Source organism: Nuphar pumila, chromosome 4 (genome assembly GCF_984573655.1).
Source record: "Nuphar pumila chromosome 4, dmNupPumi1.hap1.1, whole genome shotgun sequence".
Taxonomy (NCBI): domain Eukaryota; kingdom Viridiplantae; phylum Streptophyta; class Magnoliopsida; order Nymphaeales; family Nymphaeaceae; genus Nuphar; species Nuphar pumila.
This window is the reverse complement of record NC_143252.1, coordinates 11,394,645-11,413,994: the sequence shown is the minus strand read 5'-3', so window position 1 is coordinate 11,413,994 and position 19,350 is coordinate 11,394,645. Positions and strand designations below refer to the sequence as shown.

Below are 19,350 nucleotides of genomic sequence, written 5' to 3'. Positions count from 1 at the left end.
CGAGAACTCGCTCACATCAAGCTGATGGTAGGGCTCTCATTGAAAATGAACACTGAAGGTTTAATTTATTATCTGTGCACATGATCATTTAGCGATGGCCTGTGACTTGGATTTTCTCAAGATCTTGCAATCACAATCACAATACTTTAGCGAAACAAGAGATTAGCACAATGATTGTTTTTTGTCTTGAATCTTGTGAAAATCACATCTTCTACTTTCTCATATGTGATTGTTTATCCCTACCAGGAGGTTGGTGTTATTTTCCTTTGTTTGATGCAAATTCCTTAATGACTTTGGGATAGGACCCCCTCAAATTGTTGTGAGATGTTTAGTGCACGTATGTCTGATAACATCCTTACCTCTTCTAGGATTTTACCAGTGAATATATTGCTATGACAATCAATGCTGGTTAGAGCAGCAATTATCTTAGGTTCATGCATATTTTCTCCTTTGATTGTCAACATCACATTTGGAGAATAAATGGATATGTGTATATTGCCATCAATTACATAGGTATTCATGACCCCAAGCCCATTAACGGGTTCATTATTCATCATGATCTTAAATGTTTTAAATAGTGTGGAGGGTTAGGACTACTGAAAATGGTTTATCACTAGGGTGTCTGTGGGTCTGGTTTACCCGGACCCGACCCAGACCAAACGCTATAGGGTCCAAGTATGGTGATAAATAAGAAGACCCGATTAACACCTGGGTCCAGACCGGAAGGTCCGATTAATATATGAATCGGGGTATAGTTTGTGAAATTTTATAGTAGACCCAGACCCAATCCGAGATCCGATTAAGACCCACAATTTTTCAATGTAAAAATGATAAAAAAAATTATTATGCTACTGGGTATGATCCGGGTCTAGTTCATGTAGTTCTTATCAGGTCCGGGTATGGTTTCTCTTGTAGTGGACCCGATTAGACCTGTGTTCGGATCCACTACCATACCTGAAAGCCAGGTCCAAGTCTATTTCTACCTAGGTCTGAACCAAACCACACCCGTTGACACCCCTAGTTATCAGCGATATCAGCCAGAGAGGATGTGATGAAACCTTACAAATGATTGGAATACAACACCAACACCTTGAATAAACAAATCAAATAGTCACAGATCTTGTTATTTAGATTTTCTAAGTAAATTTCATGATAAATTAAAAATTTTGTTTTTTGGAAAAATCTTTGGCAAAAATATTGGTATATATTTAAATATAAAATATAAGAAAAAACATTAAAATATGTATAATAAATATAAAATATCATATTGATAATTTGATAATATCTCGATAAAGCATGATATTTTCAAAATAAAAATGTTTTGAAAATATCATTTTTTTAGATATATTTTTTATTGAAAATCTCTCGATAAAATCTGGAGGTTTTAAAAAATGGCCGGTACTGGTTACTATGAACAATTAAAAAGAAGTCAAAATGTAAATAAGTAAAAGTTACATGGCTTTTCTAAATGGATGAAATTAGGCAGCTTAATTATTTATGTTAACACCTTACTAGCCAATTAACCTATTCGGACCTTCCAGGAGCAAACCGATCCAACTAGATATATCATCTTTGGTGGGATATCCAGACCCGATCCATACCATTGACAAATTGATGAATTTGGCACCTCCATGCTCAAACCCAGCATATTCAAAGCCAGCAGATCCCAGTGTGCAGTCAATGAGTCAGGTTTGACCCCGACCCGAACCGTACCAAACCCTTTAGGACTAGTGTTTGGTAATAAAGAGGAAGTTTTGAATAGAATCCGGGTTGAAGTCGGGTATGGTTTGTGAAATTTCATACCAGACCCGGTTTCGACCCAAGTTGCAATTAAAAATAGTTATTTAAAGTATTATTATATAGGCTATAGGCTATGGGCTGGGCTTGGTTCATGTAATCCTTATAGGACCCAGTATTATTATATAGGCTATGGGCTGGGCTTGGTTCATGTAATCCTTATAGGACCCAGGTATGGTTTTTCATATGATGGACCTGATCAGACCTGAGCCAAGACCCAGTACCCACACCTCAAAGTAATATCCGGGTCTGAACCCATCTGGGTTTGAACCAGATTCGATCCGTTCACACAACAAGTTGTTAAAGAAACGATCAATGAATTCCAGTCCGGGTTTGGTTCACGAGTCTAAACCTGGATCCCAAACATGAGCCGATTTGCTCTCTTCACTTTCTAAAATTACTAAAAAGCCTTGAAGGGGTTTCCCTCCTTCGCTCGACGGTCTTCATCATTTGTTCCCTCCTTCCAGAGAGAGAGAGAGAGCGATGTTGAGGAGGGTGTTAGCCTCTCAAGTGAGGAGGGGTCTCTCCTCCTTCTCCTCGTCCACCGACGTTGATTCCATCCTCGGATCCCTCGAAGGTGACTCCGCTTCTGTCGCCGTGAGTGCGCTCCTCCTGCGATCCCTCAAAGAACACTACTTCGAAGTCTCCAAGATGAGCCCTCCTCCGGTAAGCCAAACAGAAGCATCTTCTTTTCATTCTCTCATGTTTGGTTTCTATTCGTGGTTACCATCTTCGAAATCAGCGCAAATGTCTAATCGTTGCCTCTAACATTGAAGGTAAAATGATGGTTTGATATGTTTCTTTTAGGTTAGTTGATTCTGTTCAAATCTTGTTTTATTCTTCTTTGTGTTCAAGTCCGTTCAATTATGATTACTTAGCTTTTGAGATTCAAAAACATTGAAATTTCAATTGCCCAACTGCTTTTGAGGCCGATTTGGTTAGTTGGTGTTAATGAATCAGCGAGTTCAGTGTTATTTGGAAAGGAACAGTGTAGATTTTGACAAATTTGTTACTGGAAAGCAATATGATTTTTGGTTTTGTGATTTGTTCGATGGCAGAAAGTAAACCCCCCTGCACCATTCTCTATAGTGAAGGGTGCATTGGATAACAACGGGCCTGTTCTAAGGAGGACCTATGAACAGGAAGATATTCACATCTCGGTGATGCGTTTGGAGAACTTGGTCCCTGAAGATGCGCAGGAAGAAGTGGGTGGAGATGATATAAGCCAGTTGTTCTTGCACGTAGACATCGAGAAACCGGGGCACGACAAGGTGTTGCATTGTCTCTGCAGTCTGTACCCGGACGCAATGGGCATTCAGGCTGTTTCGGTCAGGAAAAAAGAGGAGCTACCCACTGCCCAGGCTTTTTCCATACCTTCATGTTATCAGGGCCCGAGTTTCCAGTATGTTTCGCATTTACCTATGTTTCATTTGCTTGTTCGATCTAATTGTTGACAAGTGAAACCATCCTAGAGCCTGAAAATTTAGCTTCTTATTATTCAGAAATCGGCTCTATTTTTTTACATGACTTATCACATTTATTTTTACCATTAAGTCTTATAATTTAAATAATGGTTGTATATCCACAATCTCATCTGATCGACAGTCTATGGTTTATCCATCTCCTTTACTATTGAATGGTCTTGTTGTTTGTTTCATGTAGGCATTGAGATTTACCTTGAGATCTTCTAATGTGAACCATATGTCTGGCAGCTATTTACGCAGTTGTTGGTGCTAGATAAACAGAATCTGATTACAAAAGCTTTGTGTCCCATGAGTCAGAATTAGGTGTGAACCATGGTTAAATTAGTGACATGACTAGCCATAATCTTCTCATAAAGCAATATTTCCGGTTACTTTTTCTTTGTAGTTTAATCATGAGGAAGTCCTGCAGAAAAAATTAGGATATAGATTTTGAAGTGAATTTTCCATATAAAACTGTGTAACATGCTCATTTGTTATATAAAAGTTATGAGTAATGGTGCTGTTCTTAGTTCAAAAGGTGATAACTAAATATCCAGACATATTAGAGAGCACGAGGAGGAAACCTGAAGTGGCACCCTTCTACACTTATCTATATTAACATGTAGGGTGTTGTGGATAACTCTCACTGTTGAGGATTCTTGTAGGGCCCACATTTCACTTGTTGGGTGAAACATAGAAAAAATGTGAAAGTGTCAGACTTCCATTGATTTCTCAAAATCTGGACAATTTTAGATCAGTATGTCATATTAGGGTGAGTGGGTTGATAATATGATTTCTTGGAAATTGCGGGCATTGCAGTACCTTGCAATTCTTATGTCTCAAATTTCTGTGAACCCTCATTAATGAGATATTTTTTCCCACTATTTTCCTTATCCAAATGTGCCTGAGATCCGTGTCACACAGACACTTCACTTAACATGTGTATCCCATAATGACATGGCACAACACAAGGCACACCATGGCACTTCATGACACAATCAACACCATGTCCATGACTTTATCTATTTTCTTGATGATCTTGATTGTCTATTTTATGTTTAGTTGTGTGTATTTTCTTTTGAAATTTGTCATTGATTATATTACATGCAATTTTCAACTCAGATTTATTGTCATAATGATTTAGAATGGTTGTTAAGCATTTTCACTTAAGATGATATTCATGTTCTATTGCTCTAGATTATATGCATAGATAAAATGTACCGCTGTGTCCCCATGTCCTACTTCTACAAAACTCTGGTACTGTAGCATTCTTGTCATGCCCCATACACATGTCCAAGTATATGTTACAGCCATAATTTAGTAATGCATTGGTCTGTCTTGCTGAAATCTTTTCCAAGAGAATCTGGTCGAGTAACAAAATAACGGTACCCACTTTTGTCAAATGTTGAAAAAGAAAATAAAACAATCTCAAATATTCAAAAAGAAAAGACAACTTTAATGTACATTTTGGAGGAAGACTTATATGAAATAATAAACATGAATTTAGTGCTCACGGGAGTGTATATGAGAGATGAGATTTCTAGATTTGCTTGAGATCTTGTGAAATATGACCACTTTCATGATATTCTAGTGTTTTCTTCATCCAATGATACTTTTGACGTAGCAGTTAATCTTTGGAGCCAGAAAGGTGAAGCAGAATGACCAAATGAGAAGGCAGCACTTCATTGGCAGTAGATTTGTCTTTTTTCTATGTTTGGAGATATTTGTGTTTGAGGTGACACGGTTGGCAACTTTTGTGTTGATGTTGCACGAACCATTGCCAAGAGATTGTTCCAAACACTCGTGTTTGTCATGATAGGAAAATTCTATGTTGAAATTTGGAACCAAGCAGTGTTAAAAAATTGATAACCATGTGATTTTTATTGCACAAAATTGACAAACTAGTTTCTTTAAATTTGTATAAATGCTGTCTTGTCCTTCGTATATTTGACTTGGTTATCATATAATGACTTATCCACCTCTTGTTAAAATATGTTATACATATATATATATATATATATATATATATATATATATATATATATTACATGTATATGTCTATGTGTCTATCTACATATATAAATATATATTTATTTTGTAAAACCTAATAGGGGCAAATTAGTCTTTTCACATTGTACACACATATCCTAAAAGATATGTTCTTTTTTCTTTTTTACCTTTTTCTTTTCTTTTCTTTCTTTATTGGTTGAGAGCGGTCCACAAAGAGTCGTTGGACCCCTCCAACAGTCATAAATATGACCATTGGAGGGGCTCCAACGACTCTATGGGAGCCCCTCCTTGGGTCCCTTAGTGTGTATAAATAAGGGGCTTGGCCCCATGTATTCTTCAAGCTTCTTGTGAAGCCTTATGTGAGTGGAATATATTTTTTCACCTTATTTTGTGTGTTTTACCACTTTTTGTGGTTTGTTGCAATCTTGCCCATTAGTGGCTTCTTGTGTATGTACGTGCTTTCGTGCTTGCTCTTGGAGATATCACCTCACTCATTTGGCACTTCATTACACCTCTGTCATTTTCCTTGGTAAGTGCTAATGTGCTTCATTTTTTTTCTTTGTTGTGTTTTTTTGTCTTTGTCCTCAATCACAAACTAGATGGATGGAGTGAAAGCAGCTATTACAACATGATTTCTGTTATATTTCCTGTTCCATTCTTTTTTAACATTGTGCTCTTGGTGTCTATGGAGTGAAGGTGATGGAGGGGAATTATGGAAGAAGATAGGTCTTCTAGAAGGGAAATGGAGGTAGGGTATGGAGAAGATGAGGGAATTGGGTAAGATGTAGGGAAATTCTCAATTGAGATGAACTCAAATGCGCCAATTCTCAATCGAAGAGGCAAGAGCTACTTGGGAGCTTAAAAGAACACTAAAAAATATAATTTTTATTCAAGATAAAATGCACACAAAATGCATAATACGTTCAAAATTATTAAAACATGCATTTGAATACATAATGCCAAACCATAATTATCACATCAATAGTAATCATATCAATAGTAATCATATAGACTACCCGTGACATATACCTAGGAATATAATGTAAGAATTCCTTAATACACAAGCCATTAATTTTTTAGAATAAATCTTACTTAATAAGGTATTTTAAAAAGGAGGCAATATCACTTATACATGGAATAATACATTCATATGATGATAGAAGGATCTTATGAGAGCATAGAAAATATCTATGTTATCACTAATGACAATACTTATGCGAAAAATCTCTAAGTTCATAATCTTAATCAAGGAGTTTGCACAAAATTCATGCTTTTGGTTACACAATTAAAAATCATTAAGGAAACATCATGATACATTAAAAAATCTCAAAAATAAACCATTAATACAGATATGGGCATAAGAACAAGCATACACATGTATACACATATATTAAGAAACATTCAAAAGGAAAATACAACATAAAATTTAATGTTTTGCAAAACGTAAAACACATATAAGATTTTAAGAAACCACATATTCTTGTAAAATATTAATTTTCAACATACATATCTATAATCTAAAACATATACTTTATATATCAAAGGACAACAATTTTTAATTTCAAAAAGACATTTTAATATACAACAACAACAACTACGCTTTCATCCCAAAAAAAAAATGGGGTCGGCGATATGAACCAAAAAAGAAAATCATTTCGGGAAAAGATATTTTAATATAATCCTTTAAAAATACCTACCACATATATGAAACCAAAAAGGGCCAAAGGTACATACCGGAATACGAAGAACTTGAATCCATACCATACGAATCTTTTCCAAGCTCACGATGCCTTGCTATGATACTATGTCATGAGAATGACATGAATTCCAATGCATTCCGGAATGGGTACCAAAAACAAAAAATACAATGTATTTGAATACATACTCACCATAAAAGTAACAATAGAGCACAAGAATTAAAAAATAAATAATTTCATTAACAATGAAATTCAAATAATGCAAAATTACAAACAACCTCACTACAAACATTCAAATATTCAAAAGCCTACAAACTACCCATCACTTTCTCAACCCATACACTTGCACACACCCACACCTTTATAGAAAGAAGAGGGGAGAGAAGAGAGACAACAAGAGGGATAAGGGAGTACCCTTCTAGCCGTTGGAGCTAGTCCAACGGTTAGAATTCTAGCTGTTGGACTAGCCTCCAACGGCTAGAAGAAGTCAACTTAGGTTAACTAATATCCTAGTCAACCTAGGTTGACTAAGATATAATGTATATATTATATACAAATAAATTAGAAGAAGTCAACTTAGGTTAACTAATATCCTAGTCAACCTAGGTTGACTAAGATATAATATATATATATATATTATATACAAATAAATATATATATACATACATACGTATATATGTATATATATACAAAGAAAAGGACATCCATCTTAATAGTTTAGTATTAGTAATGTGTGATTTTCTGTATTACTGATTATGTCATGTGTGTGTGTTATTGTGTTTTGGTAATTTTTTCTGTGAAGGGCTAAAACTGAAAGTGTGACGTTTATTTGCATGCATGTGTGTATTTTTCTGTGAATTTTCTTATAAATAGCCGGCCTATTAATAGCCCCATAAGGAGCAAGCAGATACTAACTACAGGGAAACCCATTGGGGGTGGAATGGGAGGAAGGGATTGGGCAAAAGAACTGGGCCGGGACAAGTTTTTTCTTTTCATGAATAGAAGTTGATGCAAGATTTACCTTTTCTATGCTTCACTATTTTTTATTTAAGATGCATCATTCTATGCTTTTGTGTACATTGGTTAACAAGTTTTCAACCATTGATTTTACACAATCAAAAGATTGTATAAGAATTTCTTAAGCAATGGTGGCATTTAGTCTATCAGGTGAACTATCGAGACTAATTTCTTAATGTATGTGATGTCGGGTACTAACTTCACCTCTCTTATTCTTCATGGCATCTCTTCTAGTTCTAGTGAATCTAGGACGCACTTGCTTAATCCCTTCCAAGTACCTGCCATTTGTTTGAGTTTTTGTTTTGTCTTTTGGATAGGCAAGCTGGGGGTAGCCAGCCCCAGGTTCTGAGCCCTAGAACTTAGTTAAGAATCATAATATGTATAATCCAGCTGCCATATTGACCCTTTCTGCTGCATTCAGAGAGGGAAAATTGAAGTGTTTACTGAATTGCTAACCATGTGTTGTATATCCAAAGATGACAAAAGTGCATTGATGTATGGGGTCTATGCAAAGATACACCATGTTTGAGATAAGGAAAATCTAAAACGATGCAAACAGGAATGAATGGTTTACAAATAAAAAATGGTCTGGTGGGAAAAAGTTGAGATGAAAAATAGCTATTTAAGTTGAATTATGAGTGCAGTCATTGAGCTGAAAATAATAAAACAAATTAAACCTGACATAAATGAACCCTTTGCACCCTCATTCTTTCCTTTTCTTATAAAGTCTGAATAAAATTTGAAAGTGTCATCGATTTCTATAAGCTAAATATATGTAGGGTGCAAACTGGAGTTACCACATATTGCATCTTCTTTGGACATTTTTTCTTTTTGAGATGGAGGAACTAAAAATGGATTGGCTAGCCATCCTTTAGTCAAAATAGCTAAGCAAAATGTGTGGGTCAACAGAAATAGTAGTTTCTATTTTTCAGTGGTTATGATGTTACAGAGAGAAAATGGAAAAATGTAGGATCATGAAAGGAGAAATTATTTTCAAGAATAAGTAAATCCTCAGTGGAGTGGGTTAGTTGGTATAATCTAAGAGGAAGATTAGGAAATTGAAATCGTGGGAGAGGATGATTTGAACATTTGAGGAACCTTTCAAGGAGTAGCTTTGGGACAAGTGGTTTTCCTTGCACTTCATATGATGCCGAATGTTAATTGACAAAGAAACAAGAAAATATTATGCAAATAAATGTGATGAATATACTAACCATAATGAATAGAACAATGAAAGTATATCAGGTGAAACATAGGAGGTTTTGATAAAGGATAAAACAAAGCTATTCTAGATTTTCTCTATGTACAAAGGCTTCAAAAAAAAAAAGCCAAAGTATGATTGGTATTTATAGAGTTTTAAGAGTTGCACCTTAAAACATGGTTGGACTTAAAGCAACATGAAATATGGAGCGACGGAGGTTCAGTCCTAGTTAGAAATAGGGGATAAGATGTAGACTCAGGTATAAAATATTATGTTGATCGTGAAATGATAATTCATTCAAAGGATTAGGATGGACTTAGGTCCCTTTGGATATGCTTTCAGTGTAGAGGTGATGCTTTCTTGTATAGTTGTCATTAGATCATATGCTATTGTTAATACCTTGGATCTCTTTGCTAATACAAGAAGCCGGTTGTCACATTAGCTAAGTTCATGGCTCTAAGTTCATCAATTCAATGTTTTACCATCAATAACAGTCTTTGGATTGCCCAACGTGATTATGTGTTCTTTGCATATTTCTTCTCATCAATTAGACTTTTCCATGAAGCTTAGCGCATATACCAATCATTAGAGATCTGATGCAACTCCTAGGTCCACTACATGGTTTTATATCTATTCTTTTCTTCATGGGGTAATTAATGGACAAAGTGGATTTTGAAATCGTCTCCAGGTACCAAGCCATACATCTTCATTAATACCGCTCTTTCACTAAATGATCTAAATTGCCTACGGATGTCTCAATTGAGCACATTATCTTGTTTCCCTATACTAGGAATTTTGATGGGGTATTTTCCCTTGTTTATATCTTGTGTAAAACAAATTGCAGACACTCATGGAAAAGGTATTGTAGTTGGCTCATTTTAGGCTCTATTGCAGTCTTGATGCCACCAATCTACCATTGGAGTAGTGTTGTCTGTATGTTCATCATATGGTGTATTTGGGCATTTCTCTACTTTCTCCTTTCCTAACATATGATGTAATGGGGCATTTCTCTACTTTCCCACTATGTCACATGGGTGCGGGTGCGGCAAATATATATATATATATATATATATATATATATATATATATATATATATATATATATATATATATATATATATAAAGTCCAAAAGTTGGACATAAATGACCCTCGGTGCGGTCAACACACCCAGGGTCAGGTTGACCGCACCGGGTGCCGCACCCGCATGCGTACCCGCATTGCGTCGACGCGGGTGCGGCACCCAGTTGGCCGAGTCCCTGTGACATAGCTTTCCCGTTATTTTAACTTTCCCATATCTACTGAGATAACTCTCTGTTATGGATATGCTTGCCGTAGCATTCAACGGAATTCCATCTACTTGCATTTTCAGGTAGATCAGTCTATTGACGGATATATCATGGTTTATTTAGTGGAAATCTTGTTTCACATTTAGCAATTTAGATGTGAGTCATTTTTTCTAGAGTTATATTAGGTGCAATCTAACCATCAGTTTGTGGCCATGGTACCCGGACACTCCATTTTGCCCTCCATACCCGTGTCGACACACGTATCCCGGTGTCGACCGGACATGCCATTTTACCCTCCTTTCATACAAGTTGTATTTAATTTATAATTTATAATTATATTTTCAGTTTATAACTTTATATTTTAAGTATATAATATATGGTTTAGATATAGCAATAATAGCATATATATTTAGATTATATTCAGTTTATTTTGTATTTATGTGATATTTAATATATATTTATGTCCCCATACCCACATTTTTCGGAATTGCCATGTCTTACCCTCTGTACCCGCACCTGTACCCAGGTAACATAGGTTTGTGGTAGTGCGATTCTAAATGATACCAAATTCACAGTATGCATACCTTTACCAAAGATTGTGTTGTGTGCATATAAGGGGGTCTTCCCATAATAAATTGTGTATGATGTCCTTTCATGTAGTCACCACTAGCTTTTGCAGTAAACATGCTTTCTTCAAGGACCTGTCACCTTCATGATTCATTAAAGAAGGATGAACAAGGTAATGCAGCAATATTGAGGTGTAAAACATTCAACTTGTTCCAAATGCACTTACCTTGATGTGAGAAACTATTTTTTTTCATACTAAAGTACATGTTCCGAATAAGCTTGAAATCTAATGTATTGACTCGAGGCAAAGTAGATGACAAACTTTTTGTATGCTTATGGTACCTGGGAAGTAACTGGCTTTGCAACTAGAGTATCAAGGGGGTATCCAATGCTCTTGATGAGGAGGCAGTACTGCATATCCCACTTAATCAAGCCACTGATCAGGACTTTTACAATCATCATAGAAGAAAATGTGGAAGTTGCAGATGGGTATCCTGAAATGTAAATGAGCAAGGCTGTCCTTACAGTATATTCCTTGCTGTATGCAGGTGCTTGTTGATATTTATCGCTGCTATGTCACATGGATATTGTTGTTGGATATGGGGATACAACCATTTTGATGAAGTTTCCAATGTGACTAGTACATAAGGAAATACAGAACAGCAGTTAAAATGGAGTATCCATGTGACAAAGTTTATCAGTGAACTTTTTGGCACCATTTTTACTTTGTGAAAGTTCTTGCCTGACAAAAGTAATAGTGATGTGTCTTTACAAGTTCCTGTCTAACTTGAGTGCATGGTCCGAGAGGGATCAAACCTACATGATGCTGAAGGCTGCTTTAACCGTCTAGTAAAATTCAGAAGTCGTTTTAATATTCGGAATATTAATGGTGCGTTGTACCATTTGCTGTTTTTATCTGTTAATTGAATGTCAAATGCTTGTGATTGCCATTCCTAAAGGTGCTGTCTGTTTGCAGGGATCTAGATGAAAAGATGCGTGATGCCCTTCACAACTACATTGAGGAACGTGGAGTGAACGAGCGTCTCTTCCCTTTTCTCCAGTCATGGCTTTATGTGAAAGATCATCGGCATCTTATGCGTTGGTTTGAATCTGTTGGAACCTTCATTAGCACTTGTGATCCTACGATTAAGCTTAGGTGACCCTACGGTTAAGTATCCGTTTTAATTTATGTTGCATTGATGCGGTTGCAAATACGGGGATACCACCATTTTTATGAAGTTTTCAATATAACTAGTATATAAAGGGGATACTCTTAATCACATTGTTATCTTTTCTCAGTGTTTGATATTGGCTGCCTATGCTGCTTCTAAACTACTTTTTTTTCGCCTTGCACAACAATTGTCATTGTGATGTCTGCAGGATAATCCTGTTAAGAGGTGCAAATGAAAATAAGTTGGGAAGTCAACAAGAATTTGGCCACAAAATAAACTTTTTCTGGTTTTGAAACAGCAATTGTCAAGTTGTCATGGTGATTATATATAAGCTCACAAGGGCTCCGCGCATCTGGCTAGCTGACTCGGCTTGAGACGTTTTAGTTGAAGGATGCCAAGAGTTCGATACCTGAGGTGTGTGTTCCTTGCTTTATGCCCAGAGCATTAAACTTCCTATTGGTCAAAAAGGGTGGTCAAGAGTTTAACCACTTGGGGGTGTCTTCTTGATAAATATATATTTTTTTAAAAAGTGATCGTATATAACGTCTAATTGCCACTCACAAGGCTCTGTTCATATGGGTGGCCGGGCTTGTGAACGTATTGAAGTGCTGGGATGTCATGATTTCAATGCCCACAAAAGCAGTTAGTGCACGTCACCTTGTGTTGGAACGTTGCAAGTTCAAACTGCAAATGGTATAGTTGTATAACTGGCAGGGGTCTGCCTAACCCCAGCTTACTTATCAAAAAAATAAAAAAACTGATGCCGCCATGTGTTGATCTAAGTTTCCTTAAGCAAAGCTTATTGCAAGGATTACAATAATGAGATCTAATCTGCCTAAGCAACTGTCGCAGCAACTTGCCATATAGCGTTCTGTTTAGGTGTAGGGCTGGTAGACGAGTTGAACTGAACAGGGCATGTTCGGGCTCGGCTCGTTTACTAGTGGATTGAGCTCGTGGCTCAGCTTGTGTTCATGTTTAGCCAAGCTGAGCTCGGCTCATCCCTAAATGACACAAGCCGAACATGGCATGGTTCGTGTTAAAACATGCCATGTTATTTATATGTATTTTTGTACATTTTTATATATTATACTTGAAAATATATATAACTTTTTTATAAATTGCACTTAATAGTCCATATTTTATGTATATATTTTTCATTCATCCTTCTATTTTATGCATTCTTTTTATATATTACACAAAATATATATTATCCATAAAATTATATTTTTTTAATTTATACGAGCACTATCAAACCCAGCCGAGCTGAACACCTTGTGTTCGGGTAAGCTAAACGAGCTGCTCGTGGCTCAGCTAGTCAACTATCCGAACCTATCACGGACGAGCCCAACCAAGCTGAGTCACGAGCTGCTCTCTTAGTTTACCAGCCCTATCTATGAGGCATGATATTACCCATGGACACGACAAGTGATACACTATGACATCTTCCACTACTATTTTGTAGTTTTCTTGATAATTGTATTAATAAAATATATTTTAGTATGTCACAATTAGGGATGTAAACGGTTAGGGATTCAGGTTGGATATCTGGTTGAACGGGAGTCCATTTAGTCAAATTTGGTACCCAAATGGGGTCCGAATAATAATCAGATCCGTATTCAGCATCAAGTTTTGTATCTGAATCTGAGTCCAAATTTTAGAAAAATATGAATCATCTAAAATCCTATTCGTACATGTAGATAGATGTCTTAGTCTAAGCAAAGTCGAATCTGGATCCAGTTTTAGCTGATCTCCATCCAACTCTGGCCGGATCTGTCTATGCTAGATCCGATTAAGTTCAACTCGGTAATGCTTTGATTCGACCCATTTACATCCCTATTCACAATATTAAAACTATATTTTTATCAATTAAAAATTAAAAAGTTTGTTGTTTTGTCCAATGTTGTCAATATCGATATCAGTGCTGAATCGTTTGGCCACCGATTCAGCTGTATCCGCCGATACGGATACTCAAGTGAATCATTCTGTATCAGCCAAAAAATAATAATAAATATTATGTGACAATAATAACGTGACATGTGTTAAAACCATTAAAATAATATTAAATTTTATTTTCTGGCATTTTTTGCATTTAGTAAAATAGCCGATTCAAGGGTGAAGCGTATCAATTTTCTACTGATACAACATGTATAGGCCGATACAGGCTAATATGCACCGATACTGACAACATGGTTTTGTCCTACCTAAATCGATTTTCAAAGCGATTCAGAGAATTAACTGATTCCGAATTGAAACGAAGCCAGCTGAATCAGACATTTGTACTTTTTAATATAAAAAATCATTTAAAATTTTAAAAATAATTATTAAAATATGTTAAAATAATATTAAAAAGTTTTTGAAATATTAAAATATTAAAAATCGCCTGAGAGCTGAATCAGTCCATATCGAAACAATGTTGGACCAACCAAGAATGAGCCTCTCTTTTTGCTGCATTTGGACACCTAAAAAAAATAATAACCAACATTATAGGAATATCCAATAACATGGATGTCTAGGTATCATTGTTTGGCATGTAAAAAGCAAGGAAAAAGAAGAGCAAGGGTTGATACTTGGAACAATATATCAAAATTATGAACAAGTTAAGTGATGGGAAAACATGTGAAATGATCAAAATGATTATCTTTTAAAAAGGCATTTACTTTCGAATTAGGGCCAAGAGGGTCTAGATTTTCATATCCATGCTCAAAAAAATAAACAGATCATGTTAATAGCTCTTTCTTTTTTTAATCACGAGCAATGCCCCCATGAATCAACTTCAATACCATGCTCAGAAATCAAGTGGCTCATTGTATCTAGCCAAAACTTATATTTTGAGAACTTAGCATAAAGCAAGCCTATGTTAGCGTCTTCCAAATTCGCATTCTCAAAATACAATAAGATATCATCAATGAACACAATCACGAACTGATCTACGCGGTTAAAGGCATTCGCACATCAGTGAAAATCTAACTTGGGACGAAAGGGTTGCTATTAAAATTGATAGGAACAACAGTTGTGTCCACTTGACTCAAATTTAACCAGGGTTTACATATTATAATTGTTTTTTAAAACAGGTCAAACCTAGCACCACGTTCTGGTTTCCATCAACCACTTAGGTGGGTTCAGATTTGACTCTATTTCGTGCGTGAATAGGTCGGGCCCGACATGTTGAGACCCTTTCAGTCCAGTCTCATTAGAGCAATAAATAAGTTTAAAGCTCAAATCCTGTTGCTTGCACTTTGAAATGATACGTTTATTTTGTAAATCAGCCATTTTGGCTTGGCTTAATGGGTTTAAAGTAATTCTATGATTTTCAATTTAAAAAATTTGTTCTTTTAAATGAGCTTTGCTCAGTATGTTTAGAGCGAAAATTATGTTATTTTCAATTTCGGAAAATACAATTCTTTTTTGGTAAACAAACCAGCTTTAGTTCAGCTCATTTAACTCCGGCTCACCATGAGATCAAGCTGTGCTCGGGTCGCCAAAAGGATGAGCCAAGCTTGAACGCCCTCTGTTTGGTTTGTTCCCTAGTCACTATGGGTGCAACTCAGAACAGCCCTAGGTCTTAGTCAAGTCAACTAAGCTTCAGATTTTGAACTGCCAAATCCAGCTTGGCCTAGCAAATAAGACATCATACTGACCCAAAAGCACTTAGGGCTGGGCAATAATGGACTGGGACTAGATCACTAGACAAGCCTAAACCCACTCATGGCCAGGGCCAGGGCCAGGTCGGGTCAAAAGAAACCGTGCCATGAACATCCCACTGGCAGCCGGGCCTGACCTAATCCCATTCAATCAAGCCTCATCTTGACTTGACTTGGTGTATTTCTACAAACAGTAGACCCATGAGTAGTTGACTCAGTCCAGGCACTGTTATGAGAATCCAAGCAAATTGATCGTTTCATTCAAATCGAATCGGTCAAGCTTCAGGTCCAATCAAAACCACTTCACCAAATCAGCTGATTCAACCCCAATTCAGCTCGGATCGGGCAGAATCAGCTCGACTTGCACCTAATCAGGATCGAATCAGCCTTTTAGTTTCATAATTTTTATATTTTTTTTTATGATTTTACAAATTTAGAAAACCAAAAATGCCCGATTCAAGCATAAATTGTCCGATTCTCTGAATTTTTTGGAAAATCAACTCGGGTCCGAAACCGATTCTAACATTGGGTCCAGGTCAAGCCAACAAAGGAAAACAAGAATCAAGTCAAGCCACACTTGACCTAGTCAACCATGGCATTTCGGACGAAGCCCAGTCTTGACCCTGGTCCTTATCAGACCCAGAGTATCAAACTGGTCAGCTTTATCAAAATCGAGAGAGAGAGAGAGAGAGAGATTATGGAGTACAGTGGAAAAGACATCTGACTATCAGAAAGAGACAGTACGGTTTGACTACTGTACTTTTAATTGACTGAAATGCCCTTAGGGCTATCACCGACTACGCCCCTTTCTGCGTCCCAGCTGCAGTATTTTGAGTCCCCCGATTTTTCATTCCCGATTAATCGCCGCGAGCCTTCGAATTTGGCGCCTCTCCCCACTCAAGAGTACGGCGATCCGTCATATCCCTCGTCTCGTTGTATGTGGCGATTTTTTCGGAATCTGTAAGCTGAACGGGAACGGGTCAATTCACTTTCACACGGTTTACGTAAATACCCCTGCTATTTTCTTAAATGACTAAACTGCAACCCTTGTTCGACCCCAACTATGCGAGTGCCATATTTATTTTTCTTCAAAAAAACGATAAAAAATAAAAAGGTTGCTTCTTAGGTGGTGCACACTTGGTTTACATATATCTAAGCTCAAAATCTAATCTTTGGATGATGTTTAGATTTTTATGTGGTAAAATTGACTCAAATATGATGTTTTATAATAGTTCTAAACAAGGCCTATTTTCATGAATTGTGAGCCATTGATTTTTCAGCATCTCACAAATAAATTTGATGGTGTATTAGAAATGATAGAACCTTATACTATATTAAATATACGGTATTAGACATGATAGAACCTTTTGCTATAATAAATACACTGTACTAAACAATATGTATAGTTAGATTTAGCATTTGGTGGCTAGATCCACCATATATTTTTTCACTACAGTATGTACCACCACCATATATTTTTTCATTGTACAAAACCACCATATATTTTTCTAAATAAATAATAATAATTTCAAGATAATTAGGGCTGGGAATAGAAATGAGCAGTTTGCCGTTTGGCTGAGGTTGGCTCAGGAATTGAGCTCGGTGAGCCGAGCATGAGCCAGCTCATTTAGGTAAATGAGCAAAGCACCAACACGGCAAACTCGACTTGACTCATATAGGCTCATTTTACATATTATATACTTATATATTATATTTTATATTATATATTATATATTATCAAGCTTAAAAAAAGTACTTAAAAATGTTTTTTTAAAGAAGATGAGCCAGCTTGTGATTGGTTTGCTAAACTTGGGCTCAGCTCGTGACGAGCTCACAAGCTGAGCTCAAGCTGGGGTGTAGCCTTAACTAGCCGAGCCGGCACAACCCAAGATCGGCTGGTTAACCAGCCCTAGTGATAACATTGAATAATATTTTTATAAGGATGCAGCATAATAACCAATATCCCAAAAGTTGCTATGGTTATTGTTTTCTCATATTTAGAGAACCAACTATTATACATATTTGTTTGGGGTTTTTTTTTTTTTGGAAAAACTCCATCACTACCTACTGGCCCCCGTTGGTAAAACCCTTAAGGTCCCCTGCTCATTGGGGATTACACCCAGTTTTGGCCTTTCTGCAAGTGATGTCACCCATGAGTTTGGAACTTGTGGCCACATTAACAAGTCTCCTTTACCAGATGAGAGGAGCCCTTGTGGGCATAACTTATATTTGTTTGGGTTTTGATTTTATGCTATAAATCTTTACGAGTATTATTATAACTTGACAAGTACATATGAAAACATGATTTTTAAGCCTTGAATATTTAGGCAAATCTTAGATCATCAATTTTTTAAACCTGATAAAATCTACCTGCCTATCAAAATCGGATAATTAACATAGAGAGAATGGGGCAAGCTTACGTACTAAAACCGATGGAGTTGATACTATGCTCAAAGGGTCAGATCTAGATCTAATCAAGCGAAAACTAGAGATATAAAGCTCATTCATGCAATTACTCTTGGTAGCAATATTTGAGTTTGTCCAGTTTTATTAAGAAAAGCTCACCACCGAGGTGGTATCCCATGTTGTAAAAGGGTCCCCTGTCAAGTTGAAGGCCCAAGATCGAACCCCTCTGCCACATGGGGTGGTGGTTGTTCTGGTAGGGGTCCGCCTAACCCCAACTTGCCTTTAAAAAAAAAAGCTCACTTTTTGACTCGCACCAAACCCATGTCAATGCCATCCAATATATATATATATATATATATATTGTGTATATAATTTAGTTGAAAATTCACAGTTGAAAGTTGCATCCAGTCAATTTGACCTCAAGATTTGTTCAATATGGTTTCTTTGTTAAACATCACACCGTGAATCATATTTTTTTATTTTTTGCCATAAACATATGATTGTTTGGTACATTGTGAATCATGAATTTTTAAGTCCCTTGAAAACCTAATTAAGTATTGCAAACACATGATAAAACCTCTTTTCTAATAAAAATGGTGTGTGTTTTTTGCAAAAACCAAAAAATATGTCAAAAAATCTTCGCATATCTAAAATCATCGATTCTTAACTTATTTATAATCATTTTACCCTTCACAACATATTTGTGCAAACCTCTGACATTTGCACAAATATGTTATAAACCTCCTAACATTCACATGTGAACCTCTTAATGTTCACACAAATATGTTGTGAACCTTTTGACATTCACATAAATATATTGTAAACCTCCCAACGTTCACACAAATATGTTACAAACATTTTATGTTCACACAAATATATTGTGGACCTCTAAATATGATTAAAATCAAACTAAGGAGAATTGCATCTGACATTCGCATAAATTATCTAATGAACAATCAAAAGTTTATAGTTTCATGATTTCAAACTCGTTTAAATATTTGTGTTCTTTTGTTCGACTTTCTTTGCTCATCAAGAAAACCCTAACTATGTGTTATCCTCAAGCTTTATGTGTTTTTTGGGTGATTTGTGCAA

The 19,350-nt window shown here is 36.2% G+C and overlaps 1 protein-coding gene across 1 annotated transcript; it reads left to right on the top strand.

The window, feature by feature from the left end:
* Nucleotides 1–2,247: 2,247 nt before the first annotated feature.
* On the top strand, nt 2,248–12,376 carry LOC149839369 (mitochondrial acidic protein mam33-like). The gene is made up of 3 exons (XM_090004098.1): nt 2,248–2,463; nt 2,856–3,199; nt 12,016–12,376. The coding sequence occupies exons 1-3, from the start codon at nt 2,281–2,283 to the stop codon at nt 12,197–12,199; spliced, it is 711 nt and encodes a 236-aa protein (XP_089860224.1). The 5' UTR covers nt 2,248–2,280; the 3' UTR covers nt 12,200–12,376.
* The last annotated feature ends 6,974 nt before the right edge of the window (nt 12,377–19,350 follow it).

Coding starts and splice junctions, on each gene's coding strand:
- LOC149839369 (XM_090004098.1), top strand. CDS start 2,281: ATGTTGAGGAGGGTGTTAGCCTCTCAAGTGAGGAGGGGTCTCTCCTCC. Junction 2,464..2,855: donor CCAAGATGAGCCCTCCTCCG/GTAAGCCAAACA, acceptor GTTCGATGGCAG/AAAGTAAACCCCCCTGCACC. Junction 3,200..12,015: donor TATCAGGGCCCGAGTTTCCA/GTATGTTTCGCA, acceptor GTCTGTTTGCAG/GGATCTAGATGAAAAGATGC.